Source organism: Xyrauchen texanus, chromosome 3 (assembly GCF_025860055.1).
Source record: "Xyrauchen texanus isolate HMW12.3.18 chromosome 3, RBS_HiC_50CHRs, whole genome shotgun sequence".
In the NCBI taxonomy this organism is placed as follows: domain Eukaryota; kingdom Metazoa; phylum Chordata; class Actinopteri; order Cypriniformes; family Catostomidae; genus Xyrauchen; species Xyrauchen texanus.
The window spans coordinates 1,326,672-1,346,213 of record NC_068278.1 but is presented as its reverse complement, the minus strand read 5'-3'; the positions used below and the strand labels follow the sequence as shown (position 1 = coordinate 1,346,213).

General features: G+C 40.5%; 1 protein-coding gene across 1 annotated transcript in view; it reads left to right on the top strand.

The window, feature by feature from the left end:
• Nucleotides 1-19,542, top strand: part of LOC127633152 (astrotactin-2-like) — an 875,437-nt gene that overhangs the window by 138,713 nt on the left and 717,182 nt on the right. Inside the window, exon 2 of the mRNA XM_052112037.1 lies at nucleotides 11,797-11,984. Within this exon, the coding sequence (XP_051967997.1) occupies nucleotides 11,797-11,984 (188 nt within the window). The remainder of the gene's footprint in view (nucleotides 1-11,796; nucleotides 11,985-19,542) is intronic.

Sequence of the window (19,542 nt, the reverse complement as noted above, 5' to 3'; positions counted from 1 at the left end):
GAGAGTATGCAAATGCTGGGAAAGTTTTGCAAACTGATGCTTGAATGTTGAGACAATATAGGCTACACTGGGGGGTAAAAAAAAAAATGAAAAAAATGAAATAAGATTTATGTATGGGATAAAGACCATGGAGTACGATGATAGACATGGAACTAGCAAAGTGTTTGAGATTGGTTGAGAAGTTACCTTTTTTAGCACCCAGACAAGAATTGCATTCAGTAGGTGCTTTGTTCAAATAAAACAAGATCAGTGGATCAGAACAAACAGACATAAATTATGACATTTTTGATTTCCAAAGTGTAACCGCTGTGATGAAAATGAGGTCAAATATGACTGTGGCAGGGCGGAGGGCAGGGCCGGGTCGTGATTCTGCACACCCGGCTCCTAATCAGGCTAATCAAGCCTCAGAGAGGGCTAAAGGCCGACTGGAGACAATAGTGGGACAGCTGTCCGACAGCTTTTGTGTTTGTCTTTTTGTTTCAGTTTTATATTAAAATATTATTTATATTGTCAAGCAGGTTCTCGCCTCCTCTATTTCATTAATCCTTTTACAATGACCTAATGTTGATTTTATATGAACAAGATAAAGAAACAGAATTTAAATTCTATCCACTTTATCAGCAACAGCACATAACAGCAGGTGATGGTTATGCACTATTCATTTGCGATTTGACAATATAGCAAAAGAAGAAGCAGCAGCGCATGAACGTGAATCCCACGATATCTGCCTTTGATCTTGTAAGTGTCAGATCCACTATGAGAAGTGAGAACTGTCTGACTTGACAGCATATATTTCACTCCTCCCCTGACTGCAGCCGCCTTCTCTTTCTAACCGGCACGCACCTGCCAGTGATCACCGGAGGTCGGTTCTACGGAGAACATGTTCATCTCAAACGAGCCTGCTTTCACCCAGCAGATATGCTTTTACAATGACAAAAATAATGTCAAGGAAAAAGAGAAAATAATTCCCTTCCCTTGGTTGGATATTTTTAGTAGATTTAAGTGTGTTACTTTATTATTTAATTAAATGTACTAGAATACTTGATACTGATTATTAGGTTAGACACCTAAAATTATTCTATAACTTTTTTAATTGAAAGCGTGTATACAAAAACATAGGCTATTACTTTTGGTCTCAAAATTGGTATCAGGAAGCGTGAAATTTCACTGGCATAAAAGTAGATTTTACCATTCAGTAATACTGAAATTTTGGAGACTACTTAGGATGGCTGATGATCAGCTGGTATATAATAAGTACAAGTAAATATAGTACTGTTGAGTACAGTTGGACAAGTGACTTGGTCAGCAAAAATTTTCAGCTTTCGGATTTTGGTTCAGCTCCGGTGTAAGGAGGTAGCCTTGTTATGGTTGTATCATCATGTGCAACATATGCATAACTTATTTGTATTAAAGTTAAAGTTTTGCTATTTAACATTTAGAAAGATTGGCACTTTTTACTTTAAAAATATCCTACAATAGAAAGTGCTACAAAAGTGGGGTGTAAATTTAAGGTGCTCAAGGGTTGAATGCCATGGTTATTTAGCTTTTTTTAGAGCAATTTTCTTTTTTATATTCAGTTTACATTTAAAATAGGCTATATTCATTTTTGAATCAACATCTTCATTATTACTATAACATTATATATATATATATATACACTCACCTAAAGGATTATTAGGAACACATACTAATACTGTGTTTGACCCCCTTTCGCCTTCAGAACTGCCTTAATTCTACGTGGCATTGATTCAACAAGGTGCTGAAAGCATTCTTTAGAAATGTTGGCCCATATTGATAGGATAGCATCTTGCAGTTGATTGAGATTTGTGGGATGCACATCCAGGGCACGAAGCTCCCATTCCACCACATCCCAAAGATGCTCTATTGGGTTGAGATCTGGTGACTGTGGGGGCCATTTTAGTACAGTGAACTCAATGTCATGTTCAAGAAACCAATTTGAAATGATTCGAGCTTTGTGACATGGTGCATTATCCTGCTGGAAGTAGCCATCAGAGGATGGGTACATGGTGGCCATAAAGGGATGGACATGGTCAGAAACAATGCTCAGGTAGGCCATGGCATTTAAACGATGCCCAATTGGCACTAAGGGGCCTAAAGTGTGCCAAGAAAACATCCCCCACACCATTACACCACCACCACCAGCCTGCACAGTGGTAACAAGGCATGATGGATCCATGTTCTCATTCTGTTTACGCCAAATTCTGACTCTACCATCTGAATGTCTCAACAGAAATCGAGACTCATCAGACCAGGCAACATTTTTCCAGTCTTCAACTGTCCAATTTTGGTGAGCTCTTGAAAATTGTAGCCTCTTTTTCCTATTTGTAGTGGAGATGAGTGGTACCCGGTGGGGTCTTCTTCTGTTGTAGCCCATCCGCCTCAAGGTTGTGCGTGTTGTGGCTTCACAAATGCTTTGCTGCATACCTCGGTTGTAACGAGTGGTTATTTCAGGCAAAGTTGCTCTTCTATCAGCTTGAATCAGTCGGCCCATTCTCCTCTGACCTCTAGCATCAACAAGGCATTTTCAGCCCACAGGACTGCCGCATACTGGATGTTTTTCCTTTTCACACCATTCTTTGTAAACCCTAGAAATGGTTGTGCGTGAAAATCCCAGTAACTGAGCAGATTGTGAAATACTCAGACCGGCCCGTCTGGCACCAACAACCATGCCACGCTCAAAATTGCTTAAATCACCTTTCTTTCCCATTCTGACATTCAGTTTGGAGTTCAGGAGATTGTCTTGACCAGGACCACACCCCTAAATGCATTGAAGCAACTGCCATGTGATTGGTTGATTAGATAATTGCATTAATGAGAAATTGAACAGGTGTTCCTAATAATCCTTTAGGTGAGTGTATATATATATATATATATATATATATATATATATATATATATATATATATATATATATATATACACCAATCAGCCACAACATTAAAACCACATGCCTAATATTGTGTAGGTCCCCTCGTGTCGCCAATACAGCACCAATCCGTATCTCAGAATAGCACAGATGCTGTTCTTCTCACCACAATTGTACAGAGCGGTTATCTGAATAACTGTAGACTTTGTCAGTTCAAACCAGTCTGGCCATTCTCTGTTGACCTCTCTCAACCTCAGAACTGCCGCTCACTGGATGCTTTTTTTTTGTATCATTCTGAGTAAATTCTTGAGACTTTTGTGTGTGAAAATCCCAGAAAATCAGCAGTTACAGAAATTCTCAAACCAGCCCATTTGGCACAAACAGTCATCCATGCGATTATCTAATCAACCAATTGTGTGGCAGCTGTGCAGTGCATTAAATCATGCAGATATGGGTCATGAGCTTCAGTTATTGGTCATATCGACCATCAAAATGGGGACATTTTTTAACTCAGTGGTACAAAAGTATTTTGAACGGGCTGGTTTGAGTATTTCTGTAACTGCTGATCTCCTGGGACATTCGCACACAACAGAATGTAGTATTTACTCAGAATGGTGCCAAAAAACAACAACAACAAAAAAAAACACATCCAGTGGCAGTTCTGTGGACGAAAATGCCTTGTTGATTAGAGAGATCATCAGAGAATGGCCAGACTGGTTTGAGCTGACAGAAAGGTTATGGTAACTCAGATAACCACTCTGGACAATTGTAGTGAGCAGAATATAATCTCTGAATGCACAACACATGGAACATTGAGGCGGATGGGCTATAATAGTAAACGACCATGTCAGGTCCCATTTCTGTCAGCCAAGAACAGATAGCTGAGGATGCAGTGGAAAAAACTGGACATTTGAAGACTGGAAAAACTTAGCCTGGTCTGATGAATCTTGATTTCTGCTGAGGCACACATATGTTGGGGTCAGAATTTGGCACCAACAGCATGAATCCATGGACCTAATCTTCCTTGTGTCAACAGTCCAGGCTGGTGGCGATGGTGTAATGGTTTGGGGAATGTTTTCTTGGCATATTTTGGGCACATTAATACCAATCAATCATCGCTTAAATGCCACAGTCCGTTTGAACATACAGTAGTTTCTGACCATATTCTCCCTTCAAGGCCACAATTTACCCATCTTCAAATGGCTACTTCCAGCATGATAATGAATCGTCACAAAACAAAAGTCGTCTCAAACTGGATTCATAAACATGAGGTCACTGTACTTCATTGGCCTTCCCAGTCACCGGATCTGAATCCAAAAGAACATTTTTGCGATGTGGTAGAATGGGAGATTTGCAGAAATTGATACAATCATGTCAACATGAACCAGAATTTTGTATTTTTTTTTTTACCAGTGAAAATCCCAGGCTTACAATGAGATAACATTATCTTAAAATTCCAACAAATTTCTTAATAAGTTTGATACTAGAGTTGACCTCATGGTTGTGATACTGTAAAAAATAAAAGCACAATTAACTAAATTTCATATCTTCTTTGTTTTCTTAACAGATAGCGTTTGTGCACCGTTTCATACAGTTAGTCTACAGCCGTGGCCAAAAGTATTGGCAGTGACATAAATTTTGTATTTTGCAAAGTTTGCTGCTTCAGTATTTGTAGATTATCTTTTCACATGTTTCTATGGCATACTGGAAAACAATGATAAACATTTCAAGAGTTTTAAAGGCTTTCATTGGCAAAAACATTCAATATATTGATCTAATTGACCCTTGTTCTTCATAACCTCTGCAATTTTCTATGGCATGCTGGGTATCAGCTTCTGGGCTAAATCCTGACTGATGGCGATCCATTCTTGCATTATTAGTGCTCAGAGTTTTTCCACTCGCCTTTTGAGGATTGACCACAGGTTGTCTATGATCAGGAGAGTTGCCTGGCCACGGATCCAAAATTTCAATGTAATGATCTCCAGGCAACTTCATTATCACTCTTGCCTTGTGACATGTTGCTCCATCATGCTGGAAAATGCATGGATCATCACCAAATTCCTTCTGGATTGTTGGATGAAGGTGCTCTTGCAGGACATTTTTTTATTCATGGCAGTGTTTTTAGGCCGAATTGTGAGAGAGCCCACTCCCTTGGATTAATGCAACCCCACACATGGATGCTTTCAGGATGCTTCACTGTTGGCACGACACAGGACTCATGGTACCGTTCACCTTTTCTTCTCCGGACTATCGATTTTCCAGATGTCCCAAACAGTCGGAAGGGGACTTCAGAGAAAATAACTTTGCATCAGTCTTCTGCTGACCAATCCTTGTACGTTCTGCAGAATTTCAGTCTGTCCTTGATGTTTTTCTTGGAGAGAAGTGGCTTATTTGCTGCCCTTCATGACACCAGGCCATTGTCCAAAAGTCTTCGGCTCACTGTGCATGCAGATGCACTCACACCAACCTGCTGCCAATATTGAGCAAGCCCTTCACTGGTGGTGACATGATTCCATAGCTGACTCCTCAGGAGGAGATGGTCCTTGTGCTTGCTGGACACTCTGGGATGTCCTGAAGCCTTCTTCACTGCAGTTCATCCTCTCTCCTTGAAGTTCTTGATTATCCGGTAAATGGTTATTTCAGGTGCAATATTCTTTGTAGCAATTTTCTTGCATGTGAGGCCATTTTGATGTAAAGCGATGATGGCTGCACGTCTTTCTTTAGAGGTAACCATTGCTAACAACAACACAATGATTGGAAGCACTTCTTCCCTCCTTTTATAGCAATCAGTCTGCTCTTATAATCCAATCAGAATGATCGAGTGATTTCACCTGACTAGTACTCGTTCACACTTTCCCAGGTGCTGCTGATATGATTAATTCAATTATGTTAGATGGTCATTTTGTTCCAGGGCCAAAAAACAGTGAAATTTGGGTTTTTGTGATAAAGCAATTATTTAAAATGTATTTGATCACTCTGCACAATAATCTAGAAAAATGTGAATCAACACCACATCAACTGAAGTAGAAAATTTTTCGAAACACAAAATACTTTTGGCCATGGCTGTAATTAACTGTAGTGTAACTGTGAACTGTGTGCTCAGCAGGAGGGTTATTCTCTGTTCAAGGTTAATTTCATCTCATATTATATTAAAAACATGAACTGAAATTGCTCCCAAGAGGATTTTTTTGTTGTTGCATATTTACAAAAATTATACACATATTCAAACATATACAATTATTTTACTTTCAGAGAAGTGTTTTTCTCATGTCTTCAGCGGTTGTTTGACACCCTAACTAATGAAATTCTGTCATAAACATATACATCAAATTTACTGAGTTGTGTTAAATAAGTCCTCTTTTGTATGAATTGTTCATTTGTCTGAACAGTATTACCAGTATTGCTGTCCACCCTGTTGGTATGTACTACTCACAGCTGAAACAAATGAACCCACCCAGCTGTGACTTTGATTTTCTAAAGTGACATCATATTTTAAGGAAAATTAATCTAGGAAAATGTAAGACACTCAAAAGTCCTATGGTTTATGATCATTTTGATGTTTAATCATCATATCATGCTTGTTGCTCTCTTACAGATCTCACCCTGTTAGGCAACTTTAATGGGAAATATATTTTAAACCTTTAAAATATGTGACAAATAGGTACTGAGTAAACATTTTAAAGAATTTAAAAGACCAGCTATTGGACCCAGGCAGATCTGCAGGTTTACAGACCACTTTAAATATCCACACTTTATTATTTGATGTTACTTCCACGTTGTTATGCAAAATTCTGTTAAAGGAATAGATCACCCAAAAAGGAAAATTCTCTCATCATTTACTCATACATGTGTATGACTTTCTTCCTTCTGCTGAGCACAAACAAAGATTTTTAGTAGAATACATTAGATCTGTAGTTCCATACAATGCAATTGAATGGTGACCAGAACATCAGAAGCTTTAAAAAGGAGATAAAGTCAGCATAAAAGTAATCCATAGACTCCATTGGTTTAATCAATGTCTTCTGAAGGCATCCAGTTAGTTTTGGGTGAGAACAGACTAAAATATAACTCCTTTTTCTCTTATCATCTTAACAGCAGTCTCTTTGGCGATCATGATTTCAAGCTTGATTACACTAGCATGCGTCAAGTGTCAAGCACTAGGAAGTGTAATCGAGATTGAAATCATGATCACCAAGGAGACATACATTTTTTACTGTAGTCCTATGGATGATTTTTCATTCCCACTATCGTGATACCCTACTGAAATCAGATTTAGGCTAAATGCAAAACTGGTATCAAAATCAGCAGACAACACATTTGTATACAGAGGTTGTTTTAAATTCATATTTTATATATGTCATTGCCTAAGGACTTTAAATCAGTATGAAATCAGAAGTAACTGTATTTTCTTTTCTTTATGCATGTTTTTGGTCAAAGCGCATCATTTTAAAGATTTTTTTTCTTTTGTTTTAGTAATTTTCCAGCAAAATGCAGTTATTACCCCACCTCTGCAACCTAATTTCGTCTTTCGTTTTCATTTCCTTTTGACGTCACCATACCCCCTTGTTTTCCAACCCCTCCCCTCCAGCAACCTGTCATACAGAGACCACTTTTCACAATCTAATCCATTCCGGATTGATAAACTCAAGCACTGCCCTACATTTCTTTAATTAAATAACCTGTTTCAGTGAGAAAAAAATGTCAGATTACAGAATTTGAATAACTGCAAATGCACTTCCACATTGATTTGTATGTATGTGTAGTAATTTAGGATTATGCTCAGTGGGTAAACAAATATTCTAAGTGCATTATCTTTAAAAAGGAAATCTATAATGCAGCACAGTCCAGAATATTAGAACTCCACCGGACCAGATAATTATCATAGAGCAATTAGCCATCGCGCTTATTAGCACATCCACCTCATCAACTTTCATTCACTACACTTGGAACACAGCAAATCAATATCGGTCATCAGTAATTAGTCAGCAGATTCTATTTATTTTGTTTTTCAGTATTGTTTGAAAAAAAAATATGGTTACACTTTATTTTAGGGATCAGAAATTAGACAGAAGTTAATGACAAATAATTGGACTTGTAAAGGAATTGTCACAGACTTGTTTGGATTATATGGTATTTATTAGGCCTTTGTCTGCTGATTTCTTACCCTTGCCTAATAGACTCTTTACGTAATTTTTTCCCCTAACAATTAACTTATTAGGTAAAAACAAAAGATACTAATAGCTAGTAAGGTGCAAAATACATCCTTTATAGATTTGTTGCTATCTGCACCCCTAATTAAATACTACCATTCATTAAAGGCGCATCACTGCATTGTGTTTATTGTAGAGTCCCACAGACACCCTACACCAACACCTACCCCTAAACTTCCCTGCTTTGTTGTAATATTACTATATACATTCTACATGTATTTGACATATAATGCATTCACACAGAGTAATGAGAACATATAAAGGATGTCATTTGATTAATATTACCTATTGATGTTCTGTTTTTAGCTTATAAATGAATTGTTATGACAAAAGCAAATGTAAAGGAGCTATAAAGAAAGAATAATCAGTCAATAAAGGCTTAATAAATACTTTATAATGCCAAACTAGTTCATAACTGGTCACTTACAAGTGTAAGTATTACTCATTAATTTCTGTCTAAAATAATGTGTTACCAAAACTACTTTTGGACTTGCTTTTGTATCTGCTCATAATTAGAGCAGATGATATTTATGAAAAATGAAACACTGCACTCCCTACACTAACAAGACACTAATGAGATAACACTAACAAGTGATCATGAGAGCAGTTAAAAAAGTGAGAGATGCAAAAAGTTTTCTTGCAAATCGTTTCTTAGAAATATGTGTTTTGAAGTTTTTATGCTCTAATTATGTGAGCTTGTATATGTTTTCTTATGTACTTTAAAGATCACACTCATACTTTTCTGGCTTTTTTATTTTCCCCTGAAGTTCACTTTATTGTGAGGTGTAGGCTGTTTTCTATAAAGAAAGTGAATCTGCTTTTATTGATATATCTTGCAATAAAAATGCATATGAATGAGAAAAGTGCTTGTTTGCATCACTTTCGGTGTGAACTGACCTTCCATCTGTGATTTATTAATTAAATGGGCTGTCCTTTTGCAGCTTTGCTTAAATGTTCTGGGTGAACTGGAGAGGGAGTTTGGAGTTCTGAATGTTTTGTTTATTCCCTTAAAACTTCATGTTCTGTTTTGGATATGAGTAGTCTCGTGTAGACAAACCTTTGACCACGGCTAAAGATCTTGGGTGGATTGCATCTTAAACTGGCCAAGAACTGCCCACTTAGACAGGAATACCTATATGACTGGCATGTAAAGCAACCATGAACAGATAGTTTGGTTAATACATGTCCTTTCGGGGCAGGGTAATCAGAGATATATTTCACCAAAATAATAGATATAAAAAAAATAATAATAATAGTTCAGAAGTCTCTATGAGTGATTGCACCGAAAACTGTGGTGTGTCTTAGCAAATCAAGCATTGCATTAGTTTAGGCAGGCCACATTAGTCAAGATTACTATCAGTTATAATAAAATAAAAGTTAATAAAAAAAAAAGTACAGTCTCAAAAGAATGAAATTGAGTGTCTGATTTATTTATGTTGCGAAGCATGAAGCCACTGAACAGCAGATGAAATCTGATAAAACTAGAAATGGTCATAACAAACCCAACATGGTTTGATACACTTGCAGTGAGAACTGTATAAGTGTCAATCAAGATAGAGTGTTTGATCATGTGATGCATCTCAGTCAAGATGTCAAAATGGAATTTACCTCTGTAGCTGCTGAGGAAAAAAATTACAACAGGACAGAATAAATCTAATTAAAGCTGAGAAATATAGCCCAGAAATGTATATATGTGTGTGTGTGTGTGTGTGTGTGTGTGTGTACTGTATATAATGAATTGTTTGGTAAGAACACGGAGCGCTACATACAATATATCTACATTGGCAGAAGTATGTATTCCATATGTAGTGCTGCATGTTCTTCCCAAGCAATTCAACCGTAGTTTCATCAGTCCACAAAACATTTTCCCAGTAGCATTGTGGAGTGTCAGGGTGGTCTTTGGAAAAATTCAGGCATGCAGCAATGTTTTGTTCGAATGGTCGTTTCACTGGATGCCAGGTTTGCCAACTCCTGACTCTAATTATCTTTTGTTAACGTCATTAGCCTAAGGGTTCCCATACTTTTTCCAACCTACACTGTGAATTTTTGAATGATGCATTTAATATGTACAAGAACAATAAAAAAATGTTTTTGTGTTATTAGTTTAAACAGATTGTGTTTGTTCAATATTGTAACTTAGATGAAGTTCAAACCAGATTTTAAGACAAATTTATAAATAAATGCATGTAATTCCAAAGGGTTCACATACATGTTTCTTGCCACTATGTATACGTATACATATGAATGTTTATTTATTTGTTCTGAATCCAACCATCATTTCAGGTAAAAAGCAGATGTAGGCAATTAGATTCATATTGTTTAATACAAGAAACAAAATACAGTGAAAATCTAGTGTAAAACAACCATGGCATTCATGATTTCCACACTGATTTTTTTCATGAAATGAGCACGAGGAGATTTAGATTTAATCATCTTTTTGTGTGCATCAATATTACAATACATAGTGGTGAAAAACAGTATTTACCTCCATATATTTTACTAAAACATTTTAATATATCATACATTTCATGCATGAACTTTCCTGAAATTTCTGTGTGATGAGATTTGAGATGAAAGATTTTAGAATTAAATCTTTGAAACTGACAGTTTGAAGCGCAGCATAGTTCTAATGGGAAGACTAGCAGCTGTACATCATCGCACCATTAGCTAGGTAATTCCCAGCCAATCACATGTAAGCCGTTGCTTTATAAGTCTGCTCACAATCTATCACATTGCTGTTTCAGTGTGCTAACACCGAAACCTCCACCACCCCACCACCACCAGTTGAGTCCCGTCCTGCACGGAGATAGGCACCTCGCCCCTGCCTCCTATCTCTGACAGGATATGACATTTCCGAGTACAACTTCTTCGGACCGTTAGACGGGGCCTACGCCAAAGAGAGACATTACTTTTCTGTTTTATATTCATCAAATAAATATCATCTTAAATCTCACTCAAGTCTTCCTGATAGAAATTAATTAAACTTACCAACTAATGGTATTGTTGCTACTGAAGTTTAAATCAGAGACACTATTGAATCATTACTGTCTGAACACACACAAGTCGGAACACAAGGAAGCATCACAAAACTAGGCTAATGTCTCTGGACACTCTATAAGAAACTTAAACATCAATGAACAGTATGATTTAATGTGCAAAATTATCATTGTTTATAAATACTACACATTAAAGGGATAGTTCAAAATTAAAATTGTCTCATTATTTACTCACTCTCATGTCATCCCAGATGTGTATGACTTTGTTTCTTCTGCTGAACACAAATTAAAATATTTAGAACAATTTCTCAACTCTGTAGTTCCATACAATGCAAGTGAATGGCCAGAAATGTGAAGTTCCTCAAAGCACAGAAAGGTACTACAAAAAGTAATCCATAAGACCCCAGTGGTTAAATCCATATATTAAGACGTGATATAATACGTGTGGGTGAGAAACAGATCAACATTTAACAAATTTTTTGGCACATTCTTCTTTGTTTTTGGCAGTTCACATTATTCGTGCATATTGCCACCTACTGGACAGGGAATTTATAGTAATGTTTTGGTTATTGTGGCCTTCAATTAACTGCAAATTACTTTTTATTCAATGAAACCAGTGCATGTGAGCACTCTTCAACATCACCATTACATATTAATTGTTCGATATATTTTGATTTTGATATCCTCTTCTCTGTCTCTCTAGAGATGTCTGGGACGGGTGCAGACATCTTGCAGGTGCACTGGAAGCAGCAGTGGCTGGAGAATGGGACGCTGTTCTTCCACGTGTCCATGAGCAGTTCAGAGCAGCTCTCACAGGTCACACAACCTACTGTACTTGAACAGCCACGCGTCCTGCACGAACACATGCATCTGCTGCACATCTCTGTGATGGTGAGCATATCTAAATACAAACAATACCAACACAACTCATAAAATGTTTGGAGATCATCTCATTTTAGACAAGCAGTAGCGGTACTAGCTGGGTGAAATCCACTTCAGCATGTTCCCAATGTTGTTGACACTGGTGTGGTGGTGGTGGGGGTTCAAGATGCCTCTCTGCTGCCCATGTCGCCCATGCCTAAATCCACCACTGTGGACATGTATAGGTATATCTCAAGTCAACACATCTGTGTTCAAGAAGACAAAGCACACACACCTTTGCATTTATCCCAGATTCCAAATTGGATTCACACGCATTTGGGGTGAAAGACTGAGATGCAGTCAGGCGTGAGACAAGAGAAACCAGTGAACAGGTGAAAATGAGAAACAGAGAAAGAAAGAAAGAAAGAAAGAAAGAAAAGAAAAAAGAGAGGAAGTATATCATCCTCTTCATTGAAAAACAAGGTGTATCTGTGTGTGTGTGCGCATGTGTGTGTGTGTGTGTGTGTGTGTGTGCGCGCATGTGCGTATGAAAGAGTGGCCAGTGGCACGTTGACATTTAGAGTGAACATCATTAACTGTAATTCTGTCAAGATGGTGACAGATTAAAGGCGTTGAACGGTGTAACTCCACCAGCAAGATGTCACTCACACTCTGCTGGCTCTCACTTGTTTGTTATCTCAGGTTTCATCCCTCTGTTCTGAAGATGAAACTAGAAATGGCTTGATGATTTAGATTGTGGTGTAGCACAGCAAATTCACTTACTATCTGTTTATTTTAAGATTTAATACAATTAACTTTGTTACAATTATTAGGAAATTTGATCATTAAAATTATTATTAGCAGCAAAAAAAGGTTTTTTCTTTTAGAATTTGATTGCACTTTTGCTTTACTGACGCTATGCATGCTGACATGGTGCGCTTCTCATAACGTTGAGCGTTCCATGGTAAAGCAGCCGCACAAAGACTGCACTCTGATGTGACGTGTAAGTGAGCAGGACTTTCCACTTTACAAATCCGTCTTGCTTTGATTCCTCCATCCTCGTTTCCTTAAGTGAGGAAAGGAAGCAATCTATCTATCCACCCATCCATCCATCCATCCATCCATCAATACATAAATCAGTGAAATGCAAAATCTATCAAGATAGATAGACAGATTAGTGTTGAACTCGTTGTTTGAAAGTTGTGTCTCTATCGAAGGTCATGGGTCTTCCAGTAGGATAAAAGCTCTACATTCACTCGTGTTTTTGAGTGTTTAAACAAAACCCTGGACTGTTCTGAAGTGGCAAGCAAAGACTTTAGATCTTAATTCCATTGGATATCAGTGAAGAGATGTGACAACAGCAGTTAGAAGAAGACGGCCTTCAACTTGACCCTTCGTTAGGCTCCGCCCCCTTAGTTATGGTCGCTCGCTCAGACATGCTCTGCAGACCTCCCCATAGGAATGAATGGTAGATTTGCGTGAACGGCACAGTTTTTGGCATAATATTCTCATAAACAGAATGGATACTATTATTATGTGGGCTGGAATGAAGAGTGACATTGTAAGGTATAATTTTTTGACTTTTTAACAAAAGAAATGGTTAAATTATACAGTAATTTGATAAAAAATTGTGGAGACTGGGAATCAAAATTTATGTAAATATCACCGTCACTTGAAAAGAGAAAAGTGTCATTTAATAGTGAATACAAACCTCATAACATTAGTGTAAGTGAAAATAACTGCTTATAACGTCTCATTTCGTTAAAATCCCTCTTAAATCTAGTCAAACACACATTACTCTCATTGTAAAAAGGCAAACGCTTATCAGAGAAATGGTTGCGGGGCAACAGTTTCTAAGATAGAATTGGTCAGAAACGCTTTAATGGCGGGGCTTAGCGAATGGTCAATTTGATAGAATTTAAAAAGTTTGAAAAAGAAGAGTGGGCCAAACTGCCAGAAAAAGACAATACATTCAGCTAGACCCGCATTATCCAGCAAGGAAAAGACTGGTCTTTCAGCAAATTAGAGATGTGGACATAACTGAACACTATATTGTGCTCATTTTATTTTGAGTATGTAAAAGACACTCTTCTTGAAAAGCTTTGTACTAGATTTTCTCATTATATTCTCATAGTTGTGTAAATGTTTTGTAATCATTACTCATCGTGGTCATTGCTATCTCTGTTTATGGTGCCTGGAATTAGTAGCAAACCTGTTAGTAAAAACTTTACAAGTGAGAACTAAAAATCTGGTTAAAATTTTCTTTGATCAGCTCATTTTATGAGCCGCTCAGACTGAAGAATCAGAGACTTGAGCTTTCATGTTTTATTGATTTTTGTGTAGTACAGAGTGTATCATACACTTACATTCTTGTTACTCCAATGAGCAGCTAATAAAGGCCTATTTATGAGACCTGTTACCTTTAATAGTCATGTGGATGATTATCCTGCATGGAAATATACCAGCAAAACAAGATCCATTCTTTTTTTATTTGTGCAATGAACGTGGAATGTGAATAGTTTCTTACAGTTTAACAATATGAAGAGTATTTCTATCAGAATAAACTCTGGATGCAGGGGAGCAGAGCTTACCCTCGTCCAGGATGGGACCTAAACTTGTGGATATGGGGTGGAGGGGGGTGAACACAACGGAAGAATGTGAACAATAGAGACTGGTGTGTAGGCTTATAAAGCGGAGGCTGTATTGTGATTGGATGAAATGCCTGATTTAATGAATGTGTGAGGATAAAGAGTCTTCCCAATAGGACTATCGTTTAAACTTCCATTGCCATTCATAGGTAGATTAAAGAAACACAATTACACAATTGTGCACAAACCCGACCCCTAACCCTAAGCGTGAAATAAATAAATGCTTAAAATTGTTCAGATATCATTTCTAAGCAGACAAAGAAAATGGCTTGGTTGTCAATAATCATGTTTTACCATTTACACTGTAAATATTATACTTAATTTCCTTTTAAATCAATATATAACATCAATATTTTAGTTTTGTATTAAATCTGATGGTTGTAATTTTTTTCAGTGTTATCTTGTTTAATGTGCAGAATCTATAATAAATTAAAAAATATTAAATAATAAATAAATGTATTAATTAATGAATTAATTAATAAATACATTTTAGGAAAATATTATTTAATAGGTGGAATTTGTTTTTGTCTTCAAAACTAATTTCAGTAATACTTCAGATCAAATTTTTTGGGACATAATTGTTTGGTACATTGATATGGAAATATTATTATTTAAATGGCAGCAACAATACTTTCCCATATAACTCTTAATGGGAATAATATCTCCAGATCAGTGTTATTATAGTTAACAAAATCTGAATCTAAAACTAATTAAAAAAATTTGTTAACTAGAATAAAAATAAAACTGAAACTGAACTAAAATACCTTTTCATAACTCTAAAAATAAAAAATACAAATGGGCTCAAATTCATTTTAGTTTTTGATATACTAGGGTGAATACGGGCAAAGTGGGACACTTTTGGAAATATTCCATTTCATGTTACTTTTAAGTGTGATCCAAAAACAACCTTACATTATACCTTTGAAGAAAGCTTAGGATGTATTCTACTTTAGTCCAAAAAAAAATTTTTATTAAGAAATGCTTAACTTTGGAAGTGGAACCTTTGAAAACTCTTTTTAAAGCAGTAAATTGTGACAAAGGAAAAACATTTCTCTAGAAAACATTTACAAAGTATTTGGAATAATTTTTTATATTTTCTAATACACTTTTACATCATAAATCATAATGTAACATTTACAAGCAATACACCTCAAAAGTTTTTGTCATTTTCTTTACCATTGCTTTCCCACTTGTGGTCATGAAATAAGCTCTGCCACACATCCCAAAGTAAAATCATCCATTTAAAACCTCAAAAAGTTAAAGAGGTAGTTCACCCTCATGCCATTCCAAATGTGTATGATTATCTTTATTCTGCTGAAGCCAAACAAAGATATTAGATGAATATACATATACAGTAGGTCCATAAAACACAAGTCAACAAGGTCCAAAGCATTGAAGCTCCAAAAAGAAAATAAAGGCAGCAAAAAGTAATCAATAAGTGGTTTAATCCATGTCTTCTGACGTAATCTAATCACTTTTGGGTGAGAACAGACCAAAGTGTAACGTTTGGTTACGTATGTAACCTCCGTTCCCCGAGGGAGGGAACGACACGTTGTGTTGGAGAAGAGACACTAGGGATCTCTATTGAGCGCCGATATCCACCTCTGATCTATGAAAAAAGGCCAATGAGAGTTGGCAGCCGGTATTTGCATGTCCCGCCCCCGGACATACGGGTATTTAAGCGGCGCAAATACGGGAGTTCATTCAGGATTTTTCTGAGGAGCCGGAAATGGTCTGGCCACAACAGTGGCTCGGTTCAGCGACATGGCGGAGGAAAGACACAACGTGTCGTTCCCTCCCTCGGGAAACGGAGGTTACATACGTAACCAAACGTTCCCCTTCTGTCGCTCTCTCCACGTTGTGTCGGAGAAGCGACACTAGGGGACCCATTCCAATCATGCCATGCGCTGAACCGTGTATGTGAACCGCCGATACAGAGGTGGGCAGGGATTTCATCCATTGTCTGTACCTGGCTGCACGTACCCTTCCCCAATGCCCCATAAGAACATCGGAATCCTTCTAGTTACCCTGGAAGGGGAACAAGGCGATGTTTGCCAACATGGGAACAGGCCAGCCTGGCTGGGCCTCTTTTCTCTCTATGTTTCTCGCATAGAACAATCATGGCCGGGGCCCTTACACGCATATAGGGAAGGGGGTCTTACCCAGACCCTGCGGAGACCACACCTGCCCTTTTTCTTGGGGAGGAAAAGTGGTAGACACGTCACACGGCCGTCTTAGGGCTCGTGTGGAAAGTATGGTGCGGTGGTAGATCCAGCCTCGAAAGGGGGGAGTTGCTACAGCATGGCGACCGGGGCAGCTGTAACTGCCTAAGGGAGACACGGGGGTCTGCTCGTAAGGGGACAGAACCGTGGAATTACACACAGGGGGAGTCCGAGGAGGAGGCCTTACCTACAGAGCACCTATACCAGTACAGGGTAGCCATCAGGGTACCCGCAGTGGCTTGGGTCGGCGAGTTCCTCCGCTGAACCGCGGACCCGGAGGGCTGGGGAGGACTCGACCAGGGTCCCGATTCGGAGTGGGGCGCCCTGGGAAGAAGGCGCACTACTTTACCTTGACGTCAGGAAAAGGGCGCTGGGTGCAAGCGATCCACCCGGCCGGTCGGTCTATGTGTTACCGAGTTCTACGGGCTCGGACCTGAGAAAATACGAGACGCAACCGACTCGACGCGAAGGTTGTAAAACCTTGCGAAGGTGTTGGGTGTTGCCCAACCCGCGGCTCTACAGATGTCTGCTAGGGAGGTGCCCTTGGCCAGTGCCCACGGCCAGTGCCCACGGCCAGTGCCCACGAGGACGCAACACCCCTTGTTGAGTGAGCTCGGACCCGCAAGGGTAGGGGCACGGCCTGGGTGTGATAAGGCAGTGTGATGGCGTCGACAACCCAGTGGGCGAGCCTCTGTTTGGAGATGGCATTCCCTTCCTGCCGTCCCCCAAAGCAGACAAAGAGCTGCTCAGAGCGTCTGGTGCTCTGTGTGCGGTCCAGGTAAATGTGCAGGGCGCGCACTGGACATAGCAACGAAAAGGCTGGGTCTGCCTCCTCCCGGGGCAGCGCTTGCAGGTTCACTACCTGATCTCGGAAGGGTGTGGTAGGAACCTTGGGCACATAGCCTGGTCGCGGTCTTAGGATCACAGACGTATCTGCCGGACCGAACTCCAGACAAGGTTCGCTGACAGAGAACGCTTGCAGGTCCCCGACCCTCTTGATAGAGGCGAGCGCGATCAGCAGGGCCGTCTTAAGAGAGAGGGCCCTGAGTCCAATTGATTCAAGCGGCTCGAAGGGAGGTCTCTGGAGTCCTGCCAAGACTACCGAGAGATCCCAGGAGGGAACTAGGCCTGGCCGGGAGGGATTCAACCTCCGGGCGCCTCTCAGGAACCTGAGGATCAGGTCGTGCTTACCCAAAGACTTGCCGTCTACAGGATCGTGGTGGGCGGCAATGGCGGCAACATACACCTTGAGGGTGGACGGGGACAGCCTCCTGTCCAGCCTCTCCTGTAGGAACAGGAGCACTGACTTGATCGCACATCTCTGTGGGTCTTCAGTTCAGGAAGAACACCAATCTGCAAACAAGCGCCACTTTAGGGCGTAAAGGTGCCTGGTAGAGGGGGCTCTGGCTTGGTTGATTGTATTCACAACGGTCGCTGGTAAGCCGGCTAGCTCTTCCGCATCCCGTCCAGGGACCAGACGTGGAGGTTCCAGAGGTCTGGGCGCGGGTGCCAGAGCGTGCCCCGTCCCTGAGAGAGGAGGTCCTTTCTCAGGGGAATTCGCCAGGGAGGAGCTGTCGCGAGAAGTCTGAGTTCCCGGGAACCAAGTCCGAGTGGGCCAGTAGGGGGCCATTAACGTGACTTGCTCCTCGTCCTCCCTGACCTTGCACAGCACCGGTGCAAGAAGGCTCACTGGGGGAAATGCGTACTTGCGCAGCCCCGAGGGCCAGCTGTGTGCCAGCGCGTCTGTCCCGAGGGGAGCCTCTGTTAGGGCGTACCAGAGCGGGCAGTGGGAGGTTTCCTGGGAGGCAAACAGGTCTACCTGGGCCTTGCCAAACCATTCCCAAATCAGCTGGACCGACTGGGGGTGAAGCCTCCACTCCCCGCCGGGCAGGCGTTGTTGTGATAGCGCGTCCGCTACGATGTTGAGCTTGCCGGGGATGTGAGTGGCACGCAGCGACTTGAGCACCGCCGTGGTGCTGTCCGATCTCACAAGGACATGTTTGTCCCGAACTAATGGGAGGAACTTCCTGAGAGCAAGAAGGACGGTCAGCAACTCCAGGCAATTGATGTGCCAACGCAGCGGGGCCCCTTTCCAACGGTCCGCTGCTGCGTGCCCGCTGCACACAGCACCCCACCCGGACCGGGAGGTGTCGGTTGTGACCAGAACACGTCGGGACACCTGCTGCAGGGGCACTCCTGCCCGTAAAAAGCAGAGGTCTGTCCAGGGTCGGAGTGTTTTGAGGCAGGCGGGGATGATCCTTACCCGATGCGTGCCATGGTGCCATGCTTGTATCGGGACTCGAGTCTGGAGCCAGTGCTGGAGTGGTCTCATATGCATCAACCCCAGCGGCGCGACCGCCGCGGAGGACGCCATATGACCCAGGAGCCTCTGGAAATTTTTAGAGGGACCACTGTGCCTGGCTTGAAGGAAGCGAGGCAGTCCAGCACCGACTGAACACGCTCGCTCATTAGACATGCTGTCATTGAGACTGAGTCTAACTCCAACCCGAGAAAAGAGATGCTCTGAACCAGAGTGAGCTTGCTCTTTTCCCAGTTGACCTGAAGCCCCAAGCGGCTGACGTGCTGGAGCACCTGGTCTCTGTGTGTGCATAGTAACTCTCGAGAGTGTGCTAGGATGAGCCAGTCATCGTGGTAGTTGAGAATGCGGATGCCGGCTACTCGTAGCGGGGCAAGGGCTGTCTCTGCGACCTTCGTGAA